This window comes from Drosophila montana, unplaced genomic scaffold (genome assembly GCF_035044405.1).
Source record: "Drosophila montana isolate Dmon_TW-CO22-7 unplaced genomic scaffold, ASM3504440v1 contig_3733_1, whole genome shotgun sequence".
In the NCBI taxonomy this organism is placed as follows: Eukaryota; Metazoa; Arthropoda; class Insecta; order Diptera; family Drosophilidae; genus Drosophila; species Drosophila montana.
In genome coordinates, this window is record NW_026998620.1 from 8,809,650 (window position 1) to 8,832,629 (window position 22,980).

At 42.0% G+C, this 22,980-nt stretch overlaps 3 protein-coding genes across 3 annotated transcripts; 2 read left to right on the top strand and 1 right to left on the bottom strand.

Moving 5' to 3' along the window:
- The first annotated feature begins 2,217 nt into the window (after positions 1–2,217).
- On the top strand, positions 2,218–3,197 carry Eh (Eclosion hormone). Its single transcript, XM_064693780.1, has 2 exons — positions 2,218–2,449; positions 2,539–3,197. Exons 1-2 carry the CDS (start codon positions 2,341–2,343, stop codon positions 2,721–2,723), a joined length of 294 nt encoding a protein of 97 aa, XP_064549850.1. The 5' UTR covers positions 2,218–2,340; the 3' UTR covers positions 2,724–3,197.
- cysu (Curly Su) lies at positions 3,122–22,432 on the bottom strand. The gene is made up of 10 exons (XM_064693781.1): positions 22,286–22,432; positions 14,121–14,279; positions 7,964–8,046; positions 7,794–7,884; positions 5,347–5,735; positions 5,114–5,287; positions 4,117–5,047; positions 3,774–4,052; positions 3,625–3,721; positions 3,122–3,564 (listed from the first exon to the last, which is right to left on the bottom strand). Exons 1-10 carry the CDS (start codon positions 22,294–22,296, stop codon positions 3,517–3,519), a joined length of 2,262 nt encoding a protein of 753 aa, XP_064549851.1. The 5' UTR covers positions 22,297–22,432; the 3' UTR covers positions 3,122–3,516.
- On the top strand, positions 8,264–9,602 carry LOC135436235 (uncharacterized). Its single transcript, XM_064693779.1, has 5 exons — positions 8,264–8,531; positions 8,591–8,782; positions 8,845–9,156; positions 9,216–9,345; positions 9,410–9,602. The coding sequence occupies exons 1-5, from the start codon at positions 8,328–8,330 to the stop codon at positions 9,493–9,495; spliced, it is 924 nt and encodes a 307-aa protein (XP_064549849.1). The 5' UTR covers positions 8,264–8,327; the 3' UTR covers positions 9,496–9,602.
- Positions 22,433–22,980: the final 548 nt, after the last annotated feature.

A 22,980-nucleotide genomic window follows, 5' to 3' on the forward strand; every position in this document is an offset into this window, starting at 1 on the left:
TTGTCTTGACTGACTGAATGGCGCATTTGTACAGATGAGGGACCAAGTCCCGTCGGGAAATGCTTTTATTTAAACAAAAATAATAACAATGTTATTTATATTATTGGAATGAAATGGCATTTTGATCTATTGAGCTAGAGAGATTTATAGGCAAGGAATAAGGAAACCCTATGAGCATAACTAGTTAAACTTATATTTCCTGCTTATATATGCATATCTCACAATAGTATAATCCGTATAATCCACTTCTAGAGCTGTCACGAAAGAAACGCAATTAAACTAGCTAAGTAACATCCAGCCCGTGCTGTGAAAACCACTCAAGAAAGTGGCCGCCGCCGCCAGCGGAAGTAAGTTTTTGCGTACTGGCAAGCATAAATTCAATTAGGTGTTTGTTGCTGAGACAAATTGATTAATTTGCCAGCCGAAACCCAACGGTCCCCTGGCAACCGTCGAGTAATATAAATACAATAAGAACTCTGCACTTCGGCAACAGTCGGTGTAGAACCAGTTTTCAGCAAACAAACCCGCCGCCAACACCGAAGCCTCGTTTTTGGCCACAAACCCACGTATTCGCTGAGACAAGCATCGCTACCTGATCTTAAGATCAACTACCGGTGAGTGTCGAGTACTTTTTTGTGTACGTCACCAAACCAATTAGACAAAAGCTGCTGTCAGTTCAAGTGTCACGCCCACTAAACGGCTGTGACGTATAAGCCGCGTTTAGCGCTTGATTCGCATTACTCATACGTACGGCGCGTGTTGGCAATTAGCTTAGAAAAATATTAAACAAATCGTTTTTAGGTGGCATAAAATTAGCATAACTAGAAGTTTTCCCACGATTTACATAGCTGACTAGTTAATAAATGATTACCAGCATTTTGATTGAACAACAATCGTATAAAATGTAAACAAAACAAAGTTTTAAACAGACTTCGAGTTGCCGATGCTTAGATACCCTTGCATATGCTAGCTGCACTTTACTCTCATGTTTCTGTTCTAGTTATTGGTTCGGGGATAAAAATATCTATAATTGATCGACGAATTGATGACCTGCTTAAGCAGGACAGCCTTTAAAGGTAGGGAAAACTACTACTACTACTTATATTCAATCGGAAATAACCTGGTATCACACAATTCGCGTCTTAGCTTTAAGACCCTCATTTATGGTATTGAAAGTGACGCTACAGCTGACTGGCTGCCAGACAGCGTGTAGCCGCTGGCCATAGCGTTAAACCAGTCGCTGGCATCGTGTCCGGTTGGCACAAAAGAATTTCACGCATTTTATTGGGTCTTAACTTATTATTATTGCTGCTCCGGCTGGGTCTACGGCGCCGGCGCCAACTCCCGCTGGCACCTGGACTAGCCCGCCCAACTCTGTTCTACGTTGTACGATTTTAGCTGCAGTTAATTAATGAGCGATCGAGCGACCAACAACTTGGCCGGCCTCATTCGATTTGCATTAATTACAGTTTTTAACACATGATATCGGTTGCAGTTGGGCTCAGTCCGTTTCCTTGACACTTCCTGCTGTTACTTTCCATGCGATTCTCTCAGCTTTCTTTCCATAAGTCGGTGAATTTTTATTCATTTTATTTGTTCTTGAGAGTGGGGAATTTTGTTGTATTTTCAATATTTTGTTTGACATTTTAACTTATCCTCTGATTTTAAATAGATAAAATTGTACTTTGCAAAACAGATAGAGTTTTTTTTTTAGAACGCAATATTTGAAAACTCGTAAACATTTGAATTTATTTACTTAATTTAACCATTTACTCATTCCAATGTAAATACAAAAATATTTAACAAGTCATTGTCTTTGCCATAAAAATACCATAAAATCTGTTAGCCAGATTATTATGCAAAACTTAACAAGGGCCCACGCGACTTCGATACTTTAGGTTTTGCTAGCTCCTTGCAACCTTTAGTAAATAAAAAAAGTCCAGTCCACATACAATTTGCATATAGAACATCGAGCAAATTGGCATTTTATTGAATTTGTATTAATTTTATAGTTTTTTTCCTTTTTCTTTTTGTTCAAAAAGCTGACGCACTGGGGGCTCTCTGAGACCGGCTTGAAGCGCTGTTGTAGTAAATGCCGTTTCTGCCGCCGTTTCAGACTTCTTGACGTTGTTAAGCTTTCGCATCTGAGTTTGGGTTGCCTATAAAATAACAAGAGACAAACGTGCGTTTTATTATTTCAACATCGCACTTGGCGCGCAACGGTCGCATATGCTACAGCGCTTTACTCTATCATAAGCTACAAAATTTAAAAAACGCACACACACACACACACATAAACATCCATCTATTTGCTTGACAGAGATCTTGACCATTATCAGCATGTGCAACAATAAGACTCTGCTGCTGCTTAGCATTGCACTGACCGCTCTGTGCCTGCTGCAGTGTGGCGAGGCGCTTCCTTCCATAGGACACTATGGCAAGCGATTTGGTATGTAATTAAAGCCACAAATAATGATTCCTTAAATTATATCCTTTTTTATTTTCATTTTATATTTTATATTCTATTTTGATCTACAGATCCCATGGGCGGCATTGATTTCATTCAGATTTGCCTGAACAACTGCGCCCAGTGCAAGAAAATGTTTGGGGATTACTTCCAGGGCCAGACCTGTGCCGAGTCCTGTCTCAAGTTCAAAGGCAAAGCCATACCGGATTGCGAAGATATTGGCTCTATAGCGCCGTTTCTGAACGCGCTCGAATAGAGGTTTCAAAGATGTATCCGACTCTTATAAACTGTATGTGTATGTGTGTGAGGAGTGTGTGTGTATTTTTATCGCCTGTGACTCAGACGCGTATTTGGGTCAATGCGATGCGATGCTCAACACGATCTTGGCTGATGAAGACCACGACCACGACCACGACCACGACGACGACGACACTAAAATCGAAACTGGCGCTCAATATATACAATTTAATGGCTTTAGCTACAATATTTACCTAGAGTTTCCGGCGAACCTCAGCTCAGCACGTAACCAAAAAAGTTCCTATAGTACTTACTTACCAACTAACATATGATGTTAACCAGCATTAAATAATAACAAGAATTTAAACAAACATTAACTTTGTTTTTATTTTTATTTAAATGATAGTTATTGCATATACAAAACTTACAACGAAATATTCGTATGTTTAAACATTATTAAAGGTCTTGTGTGTTGTTGAACGACCTTCTTGTAACTTACCCTGTATTTTTGCTATTTTAAAATAATACATATATACAAAAAAATGTATGGAAAATGCATGGAAATGTTGGAAATCACTATAGAAAATGGCAGTGTGAAACTAAAATTGACTGTCTTTAGAATGCATTAGTGCGAAGGATGCGTTGCAGCAAGAGAGAAGACTAGTAAAAGAGACTAAGCGGTAGTGGGAGATACTAAGAATGCAGAACTGGAAAACAAATGCCAAAGACTTGTGGTTCTTGGCTTCTTGCAAAAGGTGTACAGCTATGTCCAATATGGTATGTATGTAGAAAAATAATTAATAAAATGATGTTTACTTTCTAAAGTTGAGCAGCGTGTCGGGTATTTCATTGATATAGTTCTGCAAATAAAATACACAATTTATTAAATATTTTTTCCATCATAAATCCACTTGACTTACATAGACAGATGAGTCCAGACCATGGCTGCCGAAGTCAGCCCACTTGCTTAGATCCATAGAGGGTATAATGCCGCTCTTACAGGGCACGCGTGGATTGCTATGGAAATCATAAACTTAGATCACATTTTAATTGTCAGCCATAAACTTACATTTCGTGATCTGGCAGAACCATGGGATAGATTTGCACGGTGTCAATCAAATCGGTATTGTCGCAAATCAAACGCGAAAGCTTCGCCTTGCGTATTTCCTGCAGCTGCTCGGGTGTAAAGGAGGAAGGCTGATTGGGCAGTTCATACCAGAAGCGATCGCCGCGACGCAAGTAGCTCATCTGTGTGGCAATTATACACGCAAACGTGGGTCCCAGCATGGAGCCAGGCAGGGACTTCTCCGAGACGCCACCAGACCACAAATCAATATCGGCAGGATGTCTAACAAAGAGTGAAAGGAGCAAATGTTTAGAGGACTAAATCCAGCAGGCTAATTTATACTCACTCGAATATGCTGCCATAGCGTAGAACTGTCTCGTTTGGCATGGAGCCGTACATCTCATCCCACGTGTTGGATGTGGGCAGACCGCAGAACTTGCGGAACTCCATGTAGCCGGGTATGCCAAATTCACGTCCACGCTGCATGTTGAATGAGACCAAATCCATGCCAAAGCGCGCGCCCTCTTTTTTAAAGAGATGATTGGTGACCTCTTGGGTAATGGAGTCATCCATGGCCTGTGCCACTTGATTCATTAGACCCATAAAGTATTCATCCAGCACGCCAGCTCTATACAAATCATAAGGGCGTCGAATGAGGTCCGACAAACGCTTGGAGGCTATGAATTTGTGTGCCTTCGACCAGCGCTCCACGGCGGTGGGCAGCAATGAGTGGCCAAAGCGGAAGGCAGCGCCAGCAAATGAGTCAATGATGCCAGGATTGACATTCGGATCATACCCATCCCAGTAGCCATCCTTCTGCAACACCAGGCCAAACTTCTCCATCACTTCCTTGCCGAGCAGAATGGGCAGAAACTCGTTGTAGGTGACATGCTGCACTATGGCAATGTTGATGCGTCGCGCCTCCTGGAACAGCGTCTCGTCATCCCAGTGATGGTTAATTTGAGCCAGACCCGTGGCCAGACGATTGTGCTCCCTGGCCATGAGCGTGTGCATGCAGGTCAGCACCAGCTGCTCGTTAACACGGATCTCACCGCCCTCAAAGCAATACATGCTCTTGTTGGGGCGCGTGCAGCCCTCATCGGGTATGTCCAGTTTCAGGGGCAGCAAATCCTTCAAGCCATACTCCTGGAATACGGGATTCATGCGCATCAGACCGCCGTAGCCAGTGCGCAGCTTACGCGCAAACGATTCCTTAACGCCGTAAACAGTATTGGCATCAATGACGCCAGTCAAGGTGTTGAACTGCTGACGAGAACCTGAATTGGAATGAAATGGGCTTGTGATATCATCGATGATCGGTCTCAAGTTAAGGCGCTACTCACCCAAGCGACAGCCGGGTCTTGGTGATGGGAAGCCGCGCACGAAATCAATGCACTTGACATTAAAGAGCCGATAAAAGTAATCGTCATCGGGAATGCGTATCTCATTGCAATAGGGATGCTTCCGGTGCAGCGGTCGCTTGCAGCACTCCTCCGGATCGTTGCGATTGATGGGATCTGTAATCAGAGTGAATGGCTATTTAAAACGATTCCGTTTGCACAGTTGCTTGACCTACCCAAAGGCGTGCCAGTCAGCGTAAAGTCGTGATCCATGAACTGGCCCCAGGCAATGACCATAACGGTGCCCGCGTGATCATGATACCCATCATCTGGATGCATTGTGCGCGAGACCACACGCGAGTAGGGCAAGTCGTGGCCGGTAACCGAAATGCGCGGTGCATTGATGCCGTCCGCATAGAGTGGACCAATCAGGCGCTGAAAAGGCGAATTGGTAGCGCCCCAGGTGGGATGCTCAATATTGTTGCACAGCCCATCGAAACGGCGATATTTGCCCGGTCGGCATTCGACGCCAGCAAAGAATGGCGGGCAGACCTCGCGAATCAACGTCTTGGAGGTGTCTATGGTGGGCAGACCCTTCTCGATTTCCTCATAGGATAGGCCATAGCTGGAAGAAACGATTGTAGATTAGTTGCCAGCCAAGTTTAGCTAAATGTTGACAAATTATATCTAACAATATCTAAATTGCCCGCCAACAATTGCGGATATCGCCCAACATGGCATTTTTCTGTCGCGCCAACTGTTTGGTTCTCCTTTGAGCGGATATTTTTCAATCTTGTCAAAGATTGCAAAATTATCGAATTAGCCCAGTTCGGCACGCAATTAGCGCACTTTTGGCCCGGCTTACGGTGACAGACATTGATGTTGATATTTGAGATTTGACGTTGACATCAATGGCAAAATATTCGCTTTCAATTTAAGTCACTTGCCGTTTTATTGAAGCCGACTGCTAGGCCTGTGGCCCGTGAATTAAGCGCTGGTAATCTTTTATCTATTGCTGCCGAAAGTGCCGAAAAACTAAGTGGAAAAACTCTGGTGTTGCAGCATAATAAATTTGTGTCGGACACTTCCTCAAGTGCATGGGAAAGTGAGAAAAACTGCAGTAACCTGAGCAATGGAAAGGCAGCTGAAGCTAGGGCGAACCCATTGTTGTTGGCTCTGAAGATAGTGCAAACTGATATGAAGCTGGAAAAAAAAAACGTAACAGTCAATTGGGCTGGCAGTTAAATGGGCTGAAGGTCCATAAATTAAACTAGCTGAAGAAATGGCCAGGAAAAAGGTGCTGCTAACAGAAAACTTTCCAGCAGAGTATTAAAAGCCTTTCGAAAAGCATTGCAAATTAACTGATGCCTTACTAAATGGAATAGCAATTTACTGACTTTAGACAATATATGTCCTAATATTGTATACATTATATAAGTTTCCCAAAGTTCACAAGAACTCGTATGCCTGTAATTTTGTATATCTAATTTAAAATATTGAAAGCAATCCACAATTCCTTAAGCAAAAAAAAATTTTTTTTAATTCATGCTGTTCGCAGCTGGAATCAACACACCTTTCAGGTAATGGACAAAAATATATTTTTTCCAAATTTAAGAAACACTATTATTATTTTTAATTAATTGAATCAACTCTGCAACAATCACAATCTGAGTTAACATATTAGCTGTCTGTCAAAATTCGAATCTTTAAATAAAAAAAATTATTAATTAAATCTGATTCCATTCTAATCCTGCACCTTACATAATCGACCATTAAAAGACTGCTCCTAAACTGCCATTAAAATAGTTGTAACATTTTTATCATAAATAAAACGTTTGTATCTGATATTAATTGAGCCGCCGACCAGAGGCCATAATCATAGGATTATACAACAGCAGATGCATTGCTGATGATCCTCCTCGTACTCGTGTTAGATGAGCAGAGCGCGGGGGGTGTCCACAAAAGAAAGTCGCATTGAAGCACAGGCTGCAACTGCGAATGTAACTGTGGAACGGCGGCTGTGACCAACTGACTTGGCAACCCGCTTACCCACAAACGCCATTTGGCCAACCATAAAACTGGTAATGCTATGTTGCATCCTCAGCTGGCTGCTTCTTGTTTTCTGGTCGGGGGCAGCTCACTCTCACTGAGGCTGCCATCCCGAACAGACGATGCATTGCATAATTCGCTTTTGTTTACATTTTGCGCAGCGAGCACAACAAATAGCTGGCAAAATATTTGGAGGCGAATAGAAAACAAAAAATAGAGTTGCGCCAGTTTGAAGAAGTTTGCAGATGGCGCATCGACAGAGTCAGGCTAGCACATGACTGCAGGTGGCCAAGTGGCCATCAGTCAAAGCCACCGACAGCGGCGACGACAGTAAATTTGGCATTGCAATTAGCATTTGCATGTGCCAAACTTTCAAATTCATCCAATCCGCAGAACCTTGAAGCCAGGCTCAGCACCAGTTCGGTTTAGTTCAGTTCCAGCTTCAAACTCATACATATTTATGACTGCAGGCGGTCTGGACGGGCAACAGCACCAGCGTCACCATCAGCACGAGCACGAGCACGATTTAAGTGCCATGTCATGCGTTATTTGGCAATCATTTATTGGGGCTGTGGGCGTGCCAGGCGCAACTTTCAAAATGCGTTTAGCATTTATTACCGTAACATTTACTTACGTGCGCGCCAACTGTATGGATATATCGAGCAGCAGCTCGCCCACGGTGGCCAGCTCCTCGGGCTTCCAATCGGACTTGGGCTCGGCCACATCTGCAAAGTGCATCAGATATATAGATGTAATATTAATAGTGTGCTTATCTGTGCATTGTTTAAACGTATCCACACTTACGTATACGCTTGCGTGCATCCGAATAGGCCGCATTGATGGCATCGTAGGTAATGCAAGTGCCCGCACCGCTGCTGTAGGGGTTTCTGCAAGGGAGAGGCAAACAAGAAGATTATTGAATGCTATTGACAATAGAAAGCAATTTGTCGCTATCACATGCTCACCACGCACACCAGTCACACGCCCACCCACACAGACACACACGCACACGCACACGCACACACACACACACACACACACACCCTCACAGTCTGTGCAATGTCTGATAATCAAATTATTGACGGGCCAGCGAGTAAGGCAGCAGGCAGCTGGCTACAGGAAACGGAAATGTTGGCTACAGTTGAATACGTGACTTAGTCGAGGCAACATGCAGCAAGCACGCAGCCAGCTGAGGCGCATATTGTGGACTCATCGTGCAACTGATTTGAATTCAACAATGCAGCAGCTGTTGCACAAGCACTGCCCAGCATCTGCATGGAGTCAAAAGCTGCTTAAATTGACCAAATTGTTCCTATTGTGTGTTTTAGGTATATTCTTATTGAACTACTACCAAACGGAGTTGCAGGGGCAGGTGAGCTAAACAATTGATTGCATATGCACAGCATTTTGTACCTTTTGACATTCTTCTAGCGCTGTACCTTGGGACTGCCACGCCCTTTGCGCTATGCGCTGCGACCGCCAGAACGGTGTGATTTCTGTGCCAACATCAATAGCGTGCCACGCCTAACCAACCTTAGCCCAGCCTCATTCGAGGAAAGGTATGCATATAGTGGTGCACCCGTCATTGTCAGCGATGCCATGCAGAACTGGACAGCCACAACGGTGGGTTAGCCAGCCAATTAAATCTTGATTAACAATATTTGGTTAACAAATACTGTGCTTAGCTCTTCAATTACTGGTACTTTCGGGATGTCTATCGCAAGGCTAAGCGCAAGCAGCGCATACGTGACTGCCAGTTTTTGCCCTACAAAACGGGCTTTAAGGATATCTACGAGGCCTTGGACATGCCGCGGTCGCGCGTGGAGTTGGAAGCGAATGAGGCACCTTGGTACTTTGGCTGGAGCAATTGTCATGCCGAGACAGCCGAAGAGTTTCGCAGGCATTATGGCAGGCCCTACTTTCTGCCTGAGCGCTCGGAGAACAATGCAGTTGATTGGTTTTTCATAGGCACTGCCGGACTGGGCGCCCAAATGCATGTGAGTACAAGGGTTTCGGCTTGAATGGTTTAGTCATGAGCTCCTTCAAATCCCCTTAGATTGATAACGTGCGTTTGCCGTCGTGGCAGGCGCAGTTGGCAGGCAGCAAGCGCTGGCTGCTAGTGCCACCGCCCGAATGCTATTTCCAGTGCAAGCGCTTCGAAGTGGTTGTGCAACAAGGAGACATAAGTAAGTCTAGAGGTAAACGAGGTCTTAGCAAGTCTTTAAGTAAAATTTTTTGTCTATTTTGCAGTCGTTCTGGATACGAACAGATGGTATCATCAAACGTTTGTGCAACCCGGCGCCATTAGCCTAACCATTGGTGCCGAATATGACTAACTCAATTCCATTAAAAAGTGGGTTTTTCTCAGCAGGAAACAAAATGCAACAGTTGCAGCAGCACACACACACAAGCACGCACACACACAGCATCTCGGGCCAAATAAATAAGCTAAAATCTAGCTGTAACTGTAACTGTAACAGTAACAACTTAACTTAACTTTTAACATTGCATTTGCGTTTGTAGCCGGTTTGTTAATTAAATGCCAAAACACGCAAATTTCTCGTCTTGCGAACTGCTCGAAAAGCCCCCTAAATAGGGGGCACAGCGACTTCCTCAAATGGAGCGACATGTAAAACGCGTGTCAGGTGACAACGATACATGTTAACAATGCGTAAGTATTAAATAATTACAGCAACAGCAACAACAACAACAACAACAAATGCAACACACACCATAGCACCCAAGACATTGGCCAGACACGCAATGCAAAATCCATTTAAGCAATGGACGACATTCTTCGCGAACTTGCATCCATATTTTGTGTGCAACATGCTGCATACGCAGTTAAAGGGGTCTAATGATATTGAGATAAGGTATGTAACATACCAGGGAAAATATTTCACTTTAACCGCCTATCTATTGGTTAATTACATCCTCAATAGGGCGTGTACTCAAGGAAGTGCTTAAATTGCAGCCATTTAAAGTGTTAGTATTTTAGATAAGTTTTTTAAAGTTAATTAAAGTTCAGTTTACATATTTTTATATATTTAAATGAGGCAAAAATACTCAAAAGTGGTTTAATTTTGAAATATAAAACGATGATTATGATATCAGCGCTCCCAGACAAAGAATAATTCGCATCTTATAAGCTTGCATTTCCCAGAGGGAAATCTAATAAATGAATATTAACATCTTAAAAAAATTCAATCATGGTATTCTTATATCCAATATTATATTTATTATTTTATATTTTTGTATGTTATATAAACTGCTCTTTAAACGGATTTTTGAACTAAGATATGCGTTCTTATATTGCTGAAATTGCAATTTCGTGTCCAGTTAGGGTGCACAACAAAGGCTGCTTAGATTTTGAAATTGTTTTTGGGGAAAATTTGTCAAATGCAAAATGGCTGCTGGCATTTAACTGGTCTGCCAGTTAGTTTTAAAATTTATTGCTGATGGAAAGTTCAATGTGCGCATTGGACTGGCCGGCGGACAGTCAGAGATAGAGTTTTGGGCCAACTAGAAAGTTGCTCGCATGCGGCACGCACTGGAATCGGCTTGGTGCGACTGGGACTTGCTATCCTGATTGGGTTGCTGTGGCACAATGAATGTGCATCTTGTTGCACGGTTTGCACGCTTGCAGGTGCGCGAATAAACTGTTGCGAATGCTTCCTGCTGAAAGTGAAACTGTATCTGGTTGCCTGGGCCGGCATGGCGTATGCGTAATATTGCGAATTGTGAGTAATTGCAAAAGCATGTCGTAAATCCACAGACACAACATCCCAACCTCAGTTATCTACACACTCGTGAATTTTTGGGGCCTTGTGGCATAACCAAGACGATCGCCGGGGCTACCACGCTTACGCTGACGTGCGTCCAGCCGAGAAAATAGTTTACTAAACATATATCAGAGCTGCAGCATCAGTTGCAGCAGCCGCAGCCGCAGCAGCAACAGCAATGAAAGTGTCCCGGGTCGGGAAACCTGTATTTATCATTTAAGTAGGTTGTTGTGGCTGCAATTGTTGCAATTGGACTGCATTTTTTGCCGGCCGCAACAAAGTTCAATAGCCAGGGCAAAGCCACATAGTTGCCGAGTCACGTTTTACGCCAGGCAACCCCAAATTAGCTCAACTCTCTGGTGACCCCTATATTAAATTTGTTATGGCCCGATCGTGCGACATTTAAAATTGTAACCATCTGCGGCATAGCTGCGACTTTGTGGCGCATGGTCGAAGTTCAGAAATTGTCTTTTGCCACTTTTTTTCAAAGTCACATTTCGAAATCGCTTCAAAACTTTAGTTCGCAATCAATGGAAGAGGCGGCCATGCAGCAGCAGCAGCGGCAGCGGCAGCTGTTTGCCGCACTGCGCCGCAGGTGCCTGTGGCGTCTCAAAGTGTTGCAATGCCATTTATTTGTATAGCTGCTGTTGGTGTTTTTTTTTTTTCGTATTTGTTATTGGTTTGCTGCTGCCGCAGCTGCCTTTTTGTTGTGCGGTTTTTACCAATAAATCTGTTGAGGCTTGTCAAGTGCCGTCAAACCGACGCGTTCGCATCACATGACTCGGTCTTCACGTTGTGCCAAAGACAGAGTATCCGAAGTCGAGGTCAATAGCTTAGCTGTACATCAGAAGTTAACATTTAATTCTCACAACACACGCTTTTTGATTATAGTAACATTTCATTCAGCGTTTATTTATATTTTAACAAAAGAGAATATGGGCCAAGTCACATGTGTTTTAATGCGATGCATTCAATATTGTGTTTTTAATAAGGTCAAATAGGTACATATTGTTTCAAAACTATAATGTGCTCTATATGAGCAGTCGACTATATAATCCACAGTAAACTTGCATTAGGCAAAACAAGTACTGCAAACACTGTCCTCAACATGAGATCTCTCACAATTCTTTTCCTGCTCGCAGTTACTTTCTGTGCACTGTGCGGAGTAAATAGTCAACGGGTGCCCAGATGCCCTGCGTGCACCAGGGAATTAAAGCCTGTTTGTGGCACCTGGAGGCGCGGCAGGTTAACCAGCACCTGTACTTTTGGCAATGAGTGCATGATGAGAAATCAGATATGCACCACTAATCAAGGTATGCAAATGGAGTTGTTCTTTTCAGACTTATGCTAACTGTTTATACTTCGAATCAGATTGGAAGCACGCACATATTGGAAATTGCAGGAGGGAAACAAATGATTGCAGAACGATTTTGACCTCAAACTGCGGCTGATCACTAAGCACCTATTAAACAATTTACAGAGCTTATTAATATATCTTTTTGATTTATATAACAAAAGCCAATATGGCACAAGTAGCATGTATTTTAATGCGTTGCATTCTATATTGTGTTTTTAATTGGGTCAAGTAAATACGTATTGATTATAAATAATGTGTTCTATATGAGCAGTGGACTATATAAGCCGAAGTTTGCTCCCAAAAAGATTCAGAAGTACACTGTCCTCAACATGAGATCTGTCACAATTCTTTTCCTGCTCGCAGCTAGTTTCTGTGCAATGTGGGGTGTAAATAGTCAACGGGCGCCCACATGCCCAACTGTGTGCACCATGGAATATAGGCCTGTTTGTGCCACCTGGAAACGTGGCAGGTTAACCAGCACCTGTACTTTTAGCAATGCTTGCAGGATGAGAGTTCAAATATGTACCACTAATCAAGGTATGCAAATAGAATTGTTATTTACTGGCATATACTAACTGTTTACATTCTCAATCAGCTTGGAGACTCACCAATACTGGCGAATGCAGAAGGAATTCAAATGATTGCAGAAGGATTTTGGCCTCAACCTCCGGCTGATCACTAAACACCTATTCAACGATTTATAGAGTTTATATATTTTTCATTTTTTAACAAAAGCCATTATGGCACAAGTGGCACGTATTACAATGCGTTGCATTCAATATTGTGTTTTTAATTGAGTCTAGTAAATACATATTGATTATAAATAATGCGTTCTCTATGAGCAGTGGACTATATAAGCCACAATCAGCTCCCAAAAAGCTTCAGAAGTACACTGTCCTCAACATGAGATCTGTCACAATTGTTTTCCTGCTTGCAGTTAATTTCTGTGCAATGTGGTCTGTAAATGGTCATCGGGTGCCCAGATGCCCAACTGCGTGCAGCAGGGAATTTAACCCTGTTTGTGCCACCTGGACACGTGGCAAGCGCACCAGCACCTGTACTTTTGGCACTGAGTGCATGATGAGATATCAGATATGCACCAAATCTCAAGGTAAGCATATAGACTTGCTATTTACGGGCCTATACTAACTGTTTACATTCTCAATCAGCTTGGAAACTAACTAATACTGGCAGTTGTAAAAGGGATTCAAAGGATTGCAGCAAGATTTTGACCTCGAACTCCGGCTGATAACTAAGCACCTGTTCAACAATTTATAACGTTTCAACCAATCGACAACTAATATACTAATATATTTATTTTGATAATGCATATATCTTTTATTTATCAACTTGTGGTAATGTAGTTGTCCGTTTTGAAGAGCTCTGATCTACTCCTGTCTCACAGCAGATCCAATCACTCAGCATGCCTTTAACAACTGACACTAAGCTACACTGCGGCTACCCGCTGAGATGTGTGCCCCATTCATATGCGAATATGTCAGGCCAAGACGCAAGTTGAAGACTCGCTCCCAGGCGTGCAGCTTTTGCCCCCGTTGCCCATTTGGCAAGACAAACCGTTTCAACACGCCGCCACGTTGTTGTCGCTGCCACTGTTAATGATTAGCTCAAAGCCGGCTGTCGTTTTTGTTGTGGTTGTTGTAGGTGTAGAGTATCGACAGGCAGTGCATGTTGCCACTGCTTTAACAGCACCCAAGATTTATGACTGTCAGCTTAGCATTTTGCCGTTTTGGTGTCAACGTTCAAATATTTGCGCACAAACGTAACCCAGAATGCCTCTGGTGCATTTTCTATTTGTACTTACAGCGTGCCGCGAAACAAATTCACATTGTAGTCATAGACGGAGGAACGACCCGGTCCGGCCAACAGCAGGGCACAGTCCGAGCCATGAGGCGACTGCAGTTGCGCCCCAAACTGATGATATTGCGCCTGAGCGGCACTCAGCAGACACAGCGCAAGTATTCTGCGAATATAGACAAAATGAAGGTACATTTATTTAATAATTATTATTATATTATAATGTATTTATTGTATTACTATTATTGTTAATATAATATTAAATAGCTTTCCGCTAAGAAGGTTAATTGAATTATTGGCCTGGGTTTAACACATATGAATATTATTAGCAAAATAGCTTTACGCCCGTAGCAAGGTCTATCAATCATCAGTTGCAACAACAATAACAAAACTAGCAACAGCGGCAGCAACAGCTGTCGAATTGCTGCCAATGTAGCCAATTTCAATTGCATTGTTTTTGGCTGTCCATTGTTTTTGGGCCACATTTCGCGGCGTCTGGCTGCTTGACAGCTGGCAACCTTGCTTTTATTGAGTCAAATTTATGACTTGGGGCACGTGTTGATGTTAATGGCTTGTTAGCCTTTGTCACCTGCACAGAGCCAGACATTAAAACATATTTTCGGTCAATTGTTAATGACTTTTCATAACTATCGATTGTTAATGCTGACAACAACAACAGCAGCAGTGAAAGTGCCCAGTGTTGCTCTACCATCTGTTCGCGTTCATTTATGATCTATTGCTTTGAGTTTTTGATGAAAATAGCTGCTTAGGGCATATCGCGCTGTTCCGCTCTTGTGTAAGCGAAATAAAACGCACTTAAATCCTTTCACTTTCCACTTCGCATACAATTTGTTGCTTTGTACTAAGGCTTTCTTTTCAGCTGGCCACATAAAACGCGGTGCGGCAAAGATACTGCAATTGTATCCCATTTCAGCGCAGCCCATTGATGCCCCCGAGTAATATGAGCGACATTGTGGAATTACCAACCATAGCCAACTCTAAAGGCTATTGTTAAATAATTTTATAAATAAGCTTGTATTTTTGGCAATTTAACAAGTGTTCTCTTTATGCATATCTGGAGAGCACACATTTATATATTTTACCTTTAATTTGATCATTGTAAAATCTCGCATTTTGTGACTAAAAGTTATCATTTACACATATAGCAAGCTCTTCATGCCTTGAGGTACTAACAATATTTTATTTGTAATTACGCAGCAACTGTGTGTTGCATAAAAAGACATTTGAAAAGCCACACAAATCAAAATGGTTCAAGGCAACATTTCGAAAATATGAGCCAGTAAATGCGAAAAGCGTGCAATGTTGGTAATTAAACGGTCGGTAAGTTGTATTTGTGGTATTTGGCCCGTTTGGGCCATAAGCCGTCATGCCAAGGCAATTAGAACGCAGCAAAAGGCACAGGCGCCCACGCAGTGATTGGCTAGCTGGATTCGAATTGGCCACGCCTCACAAAATTGAACTGCTCCGAGTTGATTGCATGCAGGCAGCCGCTGCGTAAGTCAATTAATTGTTGCTCGCCAGTGGGGCGACAGCTTTTGTGAAAGGCGCTCACGCACACACGCAAAAATTGCCAACGTCCTTCTGGCCAAGTTGCAAACAAAACGACAAAATTTTTGCATATTCACGCAGCGTCAAGTTTTACACCTGCCCGCAAGAGCCAATTAATTTTTTGGCGGCTGCTGCTAACAGCTTTTTATACACATATATATATATATAGTATATGTTAAGCCGCAATTGCAACTTATCTAACGATTCAGCACATTTGCATTTGCAGTGCACCTCTTGTCCAGCTCAACCTATATTTTGGCAACAATCTGACCATATTTGGGCTTGGGCCACCTTTACTGACTTTGAGTATGTGCCCAAAACTCAAGCGACCTTTTTTTAGCCTGTTCCAGACAGGCCAAAGCCAAAAGCCATAACGAATTAGGAGCATAAACAAAATACAATCCGTTAACAATATCTGTCTGCTAACGATGCTGCGCACTGAGCTTTCAACATTGTTAACAAAAAGGCTAAATTCAACCGGCTTGTTGTGGCCTGAAATGGAAGCCACTAATCTTCGCATATTTAAAGCGCGTCCACAGTTGACATTTGTTAATAATTTTTACCAGCGTCACGTTAATTGCCTGCTGCATTGTTGTTGTTCCATTGTTGTGGCATTGCCAGATGTTGCATGTGACTGTGGATTTGCATCGCATGATGCCCGCTGCCACTTTGTTATGTCACCTCTTGGCTGGCATTCATGTAAGTCTTATACAGCATATCGCCCAGGCCCAGGGGCGCGCCAAGTGCATAGGACCTTTTGTTGGGCCTTTTATGTGGACTCTTTTCATTGTGGTTGCTGCAGCTGCTGTTGCTGTAGGTGCTGCATCTTACCTCATCGCTCAGCATTGTCTTGCGGTATCATATGTAAATTGCTTACACCCCTGGGTTTTATAGTATCTCTTGGCAAAGTGTTGAAATGCGCATAATTTTCACTGATTAATACTGAATTAACACACGAAATGCTTTCATAACAATGTATTTAATCCACTTGGCAAGAGAAGCTCAAAGTGTATTCGATTAAAATGGTGCTCCCTTAAAACAGAATAAACATATGTACAAAATTAATAGATATATATCAAATATACTCATACAAAGCCAATGACCTTAAGCGTATTGTTATAGATCTTAGTTCCAGATAAAGTGTAGTATTTTTGTAATAAAGTTGTATTAATAATTAATATTTCAGTACATTTAAAGCTTCAACTACAATTCACTTTTTAACCATTTTAAAGTGAGAGGCTATACGGATATATCTGTTAAAGTCTTCGAAGAACTGACAGATAGACAGACTGAAAGTTCGACTGACAAAAAAAAACTGACATGGCTAGATCGACAAGGTTATTAATTCTGACTAAAATTGTTTTTATACATATCAGTATTCGGAAATGAATTCTTATGCGTGTTAATTACATAACTTTTTCATATTTTAGTCTTACTAAGAAGTTTACATAATAACATATACCTTTCTCATATTTTAAATCAAATATATATTTTATCGAATGCATTTCTTTATTATATCGTTTGACTTTGGATATTTGAAAATTAATAAGAAGTCATTCCCGAAATACAGACAGCATCATCAACAATAAAAGCCTAGGCAACTTTAAGTAGGTCTCTATTGGACTGCTAATGTTGAATTCATGACGTTTTAATTGTCGCTTTTAATTTTAATTTAGTTAATTCACATAGATTCAAAAACTAATAGTTTGATAATTAACTTTATGTTTTATTAAATACACTCTTTCATTCATTAATTAAGTTTTGTTGTCTTTTATGTGTTTGACTTTGTAGTATTTGGACTTGTATATTAATTAGGAGTCATTCATAAATATGGAAGTGACCGACAGACAAACAACGCCTGAACTACAACAAAAACCCAGACATATGGAAGTAGGTCTTGTCTCTATTCGATTGCTAATGTCGAATTCATGACGTTTTAATTGTCGCATTTAGTTTTTGCTCAACATTGTGCACCGGCTGCTGTTGCGCCGGCCAATTGCTCAAGTCAAAGTGAATCTCACACTAGGCAGAATTGAGACTGAGCAGACCAGGCTCTGACCAGGCCACTGTCATGTACTCACATCCGTTGGTTATTCCAAACGCAACTGCATAAAAAAAAAACAAATCAATAGCGCACACATGGCGCATGCTTAATAAACTGTTGGCCAATTGCAACATGAGGCGCATTTATGTGGCATTAGTGTCGCTCTTTTTTTATTGTGCCATAAATCGGCAAGCTGTGCAGCGGTAAACACGTTTCATGGATCCGCGCTATGGGCTAATAAGCGGGCTGAAGCTGCCTTAGTTCGAATTGACCTAAAAAAAGCGCTCAGGAACTTATCAATTTCATGGAATCGACTTCATCTCGTGAAGGGTTTGATATATCACCCAATGAACCGTTGCACGCAATCGCCAGGTTTCAGATAAGCATCAGACATGGCTTACGTGCAGTTTATGGACGGTTAAATATCGAATTCATTCGATTAGAATGTAACGCGCAGACATGCCAAAGCGCGGCAGCAGCTGCTGCAACAGCTATTGATCTTTGTTGCGCATACGCCGCGTTGCACAGCTGCCCGTGATAACTAAGTAGGCGATCTGCGGGCAACGGCTTATTAATTGGGCCCGCAACAAGCTAACGCCTTTGCAGATTTATAACTCACAGTGCCTCGGCTAATTGCAAACAAATTGCAGTGCTTAGCGGCCAGTCAAATATTGTATGTGCAGCCAGTTTCAATGCCAACTTATTGATCAAAATACAAGAATTTTATGAAGTGCAAACTCAATGCAAAACTAGCTGCTGTCCAGGCCCGCAATCGACTGTAAATGCATAAATCAAATAGAAACAACTTTTGCATTTGATGTTGAGCGCTGATTTCGGTTTGCTGTTTTTGTACAAGTAACTGCCTTGATTTTCTTAGCCTTACCCAACTTTGAAGACTGTGTCTCAGCGGAGGCATCCTCATGTGACACCTACATACATGCTTGGACACTCAGTGCTTACTTATGGCAACGCCTTTCACCTGTTGCTGTAGCATTTGTTGTTTTCAACAATTACCCAAATTGTTGCATGATTTCAATAACTCAGCAACTGTGGCTTCGACTTCAAATGCCTTACAATTGGCACATCGTCATCATCATCATCAATTTGAGTGCGAATGATGCAAGAGCCACTCCACTTGGTCTGCCTACAAATGAGCGGGTGATTATCGCTTAGTTATTTGTGGATTTGTATAGTTTTTGGATATTTGGATTTGTGTATTTGGCTATTGCGTAGCTTCTCAGCATGCCAACATGCAGCATAATGCACTGCGCTTTATTTAAATAGTTTTCCAAAGACTAGCTGCATCTGTTTTTTGTTTTCGGGGCGCTGCAACATGCTGCATAGTTTTGCTTTCCGTTGCCCCATCATTTTGACAAGCGCACATGAAGAAGTGAAACAATAACCCTGCGCCAGATATTTGGGTTAGTTTGGCTCTCACGATCTATAAGACTCTGTTATTGTCGAACCAAGGCGCTTCATTCTGTAGCACGATCGCCGACAGCTACTGCATATTAATTAATGCTGGCGACTTTTGACTGATAAGCGCAAAAAAAAAAACTGCGTTGATTTTAAATATGTAGACCAAGAGATCCGAAATAAAACACATTTCACTTTCGGTTCTCACGGTCGGTAGCTAGCTGAGAAGCATATATCTAGTATACGACCAGTATACATGAGCATATAAATAACATTCATTTGTCATAGCTATTTGTAACACTTTCTCGCATCTGAGTCAGCAGATTTTGGTGTACATCTTAGAAAAGTGGAAAAATTTCTACACATGAATAGGATTAGCACAGACAAATATGAATTGCAATTTCATGGGTGATTACTGTGCATGTTTAAAGCCATGCTTGTAGTACTTGGTGTAAACCCAAAGAGAAGTGTTGTAAGATTTTTGGTTGGACTTTAGTTTTCGCCATCCGTTATCACCCTTTGCTAAACTTACTTAACCAAGCCGTAATTTTTTACTTTTGCACGCTGAACTTTCATTTGTTACGCGTAGAGGATCATTAATAGATCGCCAAATGGAAAACTAATGCAAAAACTCAATTAAATGTCTAGGTATACAAACATGCGCCAAAAATAAACCTTGATGTGGGCAGCGTGCACATTATAAAAATTATATCGGTTAATTTAACTTAATGTCGTGTCTTATGGCGCATCATCATCAGTTGAAATACAATTTCAAAGATCTGTAAATCAAAAGTGAATGTTGGGCCAACATTCACTTTGAAAATCGAGCACTCCGCCAAGTGCCGCAAAGCCCATCAATGTCAGGCGCACAATTTTTGTGTTGAAAGCAAAAACCGTCACGTGGTTTGTTGCCCAAGAAACATGGTTAAACGGGAAGGGGTACAAGGAATTGGCATTATACAAGTAATTGTAGCAAAGCACATGACCTAAAACGATGCTCAGCCGATGCTCAGCCGATGCTCAGCTAAAAAAACGAACTCAAGTACAAAATAGAAACAGCTCACAATTTTACCACAGCTCTTGGCTGTGGCGGCTTCTGTGGCTACTGCTGCTGCCTTCAATTGAACCTTACAAGGCTGTTTATGTAACAAAAGCAAGAGCATCCAATTTCAGTGGGCTCTGTTTGAACCGAAATACATATGTGAATTTGGTCAAATAAATGATTTATTATGGTCAGCGGCTCATTACTACGCAGCACAACGCGACTTTATCGCAACACCTCAATCTTTGGGCGCTTTCCAATTTCAAAAAACACGCCCACCAATCGACAGCTATGATTTGTGGCTCATTTGCGTGCTGTGGCACAGAAAGTGCATGCAAATTGCCAATTGCAGACTGAGCTGCAGCAGCCTTGACACAAATTCGACGTGCAGCAGTGGCAGCAGCCATAGTCAGTGCGATCAGCCACTATAATCTCTCTGCAACTACCTGTTGGCTCTGCTCTCTATAGTAACAATCATGTCTTCATTTTATAACATTGGCTCGAACCGGATTTCTAGCAAGTCACGCGGCAGATGCAGCCCAGTTTCAGTGCGGGGCACATGACCAGCAATTGCAGCAGGAAATCAACTGCGCGTTGCACTTAAGGCTGTTTTTAGCCTGTCTTCTACATTTAAGGAGAAAGTAAAGTGGACAAATCCAGACACAGTCGCAGACGACGCTGGCCGTCAACTGGTTGAGCATGAATTCCAAATCAACAACTGGCAATCATTTGGCCAATTGTGTAACTCGAGTTGAACTTCGATAGAAATGTTAATGACCTCGTTAACGCCTACCGTTGTCTTGGCTTGGAGATCAAAAATAAAAAACGCATGATCACGCTCTGTTCTTAATTTATGTTTACTAATAGCTTCATTTTATGAATGCTCTCGGAACCACGAACAAACCAACAAACGTGGGCAACAACCGACAATTAACAGCAAGGCGATAACTCAATATTGTTGCCATAAATTGTTGGCCCAGTCTTATGCTTATTTCAGCTGTTAACTTAGGTGCGAACTGCCGTTAGCCACAGAACGAACCATGGAAAAGACCACGAACAATTAGCTATTCGAAGGCATTGCCAGGCATTAAACAGTGTCTGACTCATGCCCAACCTAACCACGCCCACAACAGTACTTTCTGAAAAGCCTTAAGCCGCAGCTTAGCCGACTAGTCGACTACCTTGCCATTATGCGCTTATACGCGCCTTCGACAAAAAGTTAACTATTTAAAATAATATATTCAATTCTACGAATATTGTGCCCATATTGTTTTGCCAGGCTTAAAGTCTTATCTTTCACCTTTGCTGCTGCTTAATTGCTTTTTAAATGAAACTGTAGTCAAACTGAGCTCAATTTAAGTAGGTGTGAATGACGAAACGATCCCCAAACAGCGGACACTACTAAGCCAAGAGCATGACCTATACGCTCATTAACTAAACTAGCTAAGCTTTGCCTAGAGGCTGTCTGTGATGATTTGTTCAGCTGTAGCTCGCAACAAGATCATTATTTGTAAGCTGTGATTGGCGCGTGACAAAAAAGTGATATTGTGTAGAAAGTTTTCGGAAGTCATAAGTCGCGGATGTACTTAGTTATTTAGAAGGAACAACGGACATGTGGTACTTTTAGCCTTTCGTAGAACTCATTAAGCCGCAACTTTAACAACTACACAATCAACATGTGGCTACCATTTACAGCGTACAATCAAAACAGATACAACATCTACAACCTGAATATAAATGTGGTAATCAAAACACAAACATGGCACAGAAGGCAGAAGTTTATTAAACAGCGCCAACAGAACTCACACAAATTTCTCTGCCGGCCACGCAGAACTTTCCAGTGCCACGCCAAGAGAAACGGTAAAATGTCAACAGAAAGTTTTCATAACTCAGCGGCAGGCACATAAAAATTACATAAAACTACAAAAATACTTAAAGCTAGTTAGGAGCTTGAATTAGGCTCAGCTTTGTGCCACACACGCGGCAAAATTAACTTAAACTATTTGAAATAAGGCGACATGCCATAAATAAAAATTCAACTCATTAGTGTGGCACAGAAATAGCCAACTATTTTGGCCGTGGAGGGGAGCAGGGAACATACCTTAAAATCATTTTGTTGACGTTGCACGTTGCCGCTTGGCCGTTGATCGTTGCGGCTGTTAATGACTTCTTTAAATGCGTTTTTGCGTCGATTTTCGCACGCAAACACCAAAAGCTGCGGATTAATCCAATTATGGCCGTTCGAACGATAAAGTGGAACGGTGCGACAGCCCACGCAGTTTCTTATGATGGTATTTTTTTCCCACTTGGCCTTAATTATTTTTCGAGCCTGTTGGCCGAAATGCAGCACGCAGCTGCTGGGCCTATGCACAAAGTCTTCTTCAGGTTTGTCTCTTAAGTCTTTTGTTTTTTAGCACATTTCTTTGTTACTTTTTGTTTTGTCCAAAGCCGGCAATGTATAGGAAACACATGTGCTTTTAAATTTCACCCTTTGTCACTTTTTTTGCATAAATTTTTCTTAATTTAATTTATTCACTGCACTTGTTTGCGTTGCTATCTGTTCAACACTTTAAACACCCAGCACCAAGTACCGTTAGCCGCTTGCTGTACCGCCACGGCGTGTGTCCAACAAATAACTGAACTCAGCAGCCCAATGCTGCCACACAAAACCAAATAGCTTGCCGACTTGAATGCTGCTGCGTCAACGTCAACGCCGCGACGCCAACGCCAACGCCAACAGCGACAACAACATCGACAGCGACAGCGACAACGGCTACAGCAACAGCAACACGATAG

What these genes read in the sequence shown, in the direction of transcription:
- LOC135436235 (XM_064693779.1), top strand. Translation starts at nt 8,328, where the DNA reads ATGCAGCAAGCACGCAGCCAGCTGAGGCGCATATTGTGGACTCATCGT. An exon ending in AGAACTGGACAGCCACAACG is followed by an intron (nt 8,783 to 8,844) that starts GTGGGTTAGCCA and finishes TACTGTGCTTAG; the next exon opens with CTCTTCAATTACTGGTACTT. An exon ending in TGTGCAACAAGGAGACATAA is followed by an intron (nt 9,346 to 9,409) that starts GTAAGTCTAGAG and finishes TCTATTTTGCAG; the next exon opens with TCGTTCTGGATACGAACAGA.
- cysu (XM_064693781.1), bottom strand. An exon ending in GGATGCACGCAAGCGTATAC is followed by an intron (nt 7,885 to 7,963) that starts GTAAGTGTGGAT and finishes TGCACTTTGCAG; the next exon opens with ATGTGGCCGAGCCCAAGTCC. An exon ending in GTCTGGACTCATCTGTCTAT is followed by an intron (nt 3,565 to 3,624) that starts GTAAGTCAAGTG and finishes TTTTATTTGCAG; the next exon opens with AACTATATCAATGAAATACC.
- Eh (XM_064693780.1), top strand. Translation starts at nt 2,341, where the DNA reads ATGTGCAACAATAAGACTCTGCTGCTGCTTAGCATTGCACTGACCGCT. An exon ending in ACACTATGGCAAGCGATTTG is followed by an intron (nt 2,450 to 2,538) that starts GTATGTAATTAA and finishes TTTGATCTACAG; the next exon opens with ATCCCATGGGCGGCATTGAT.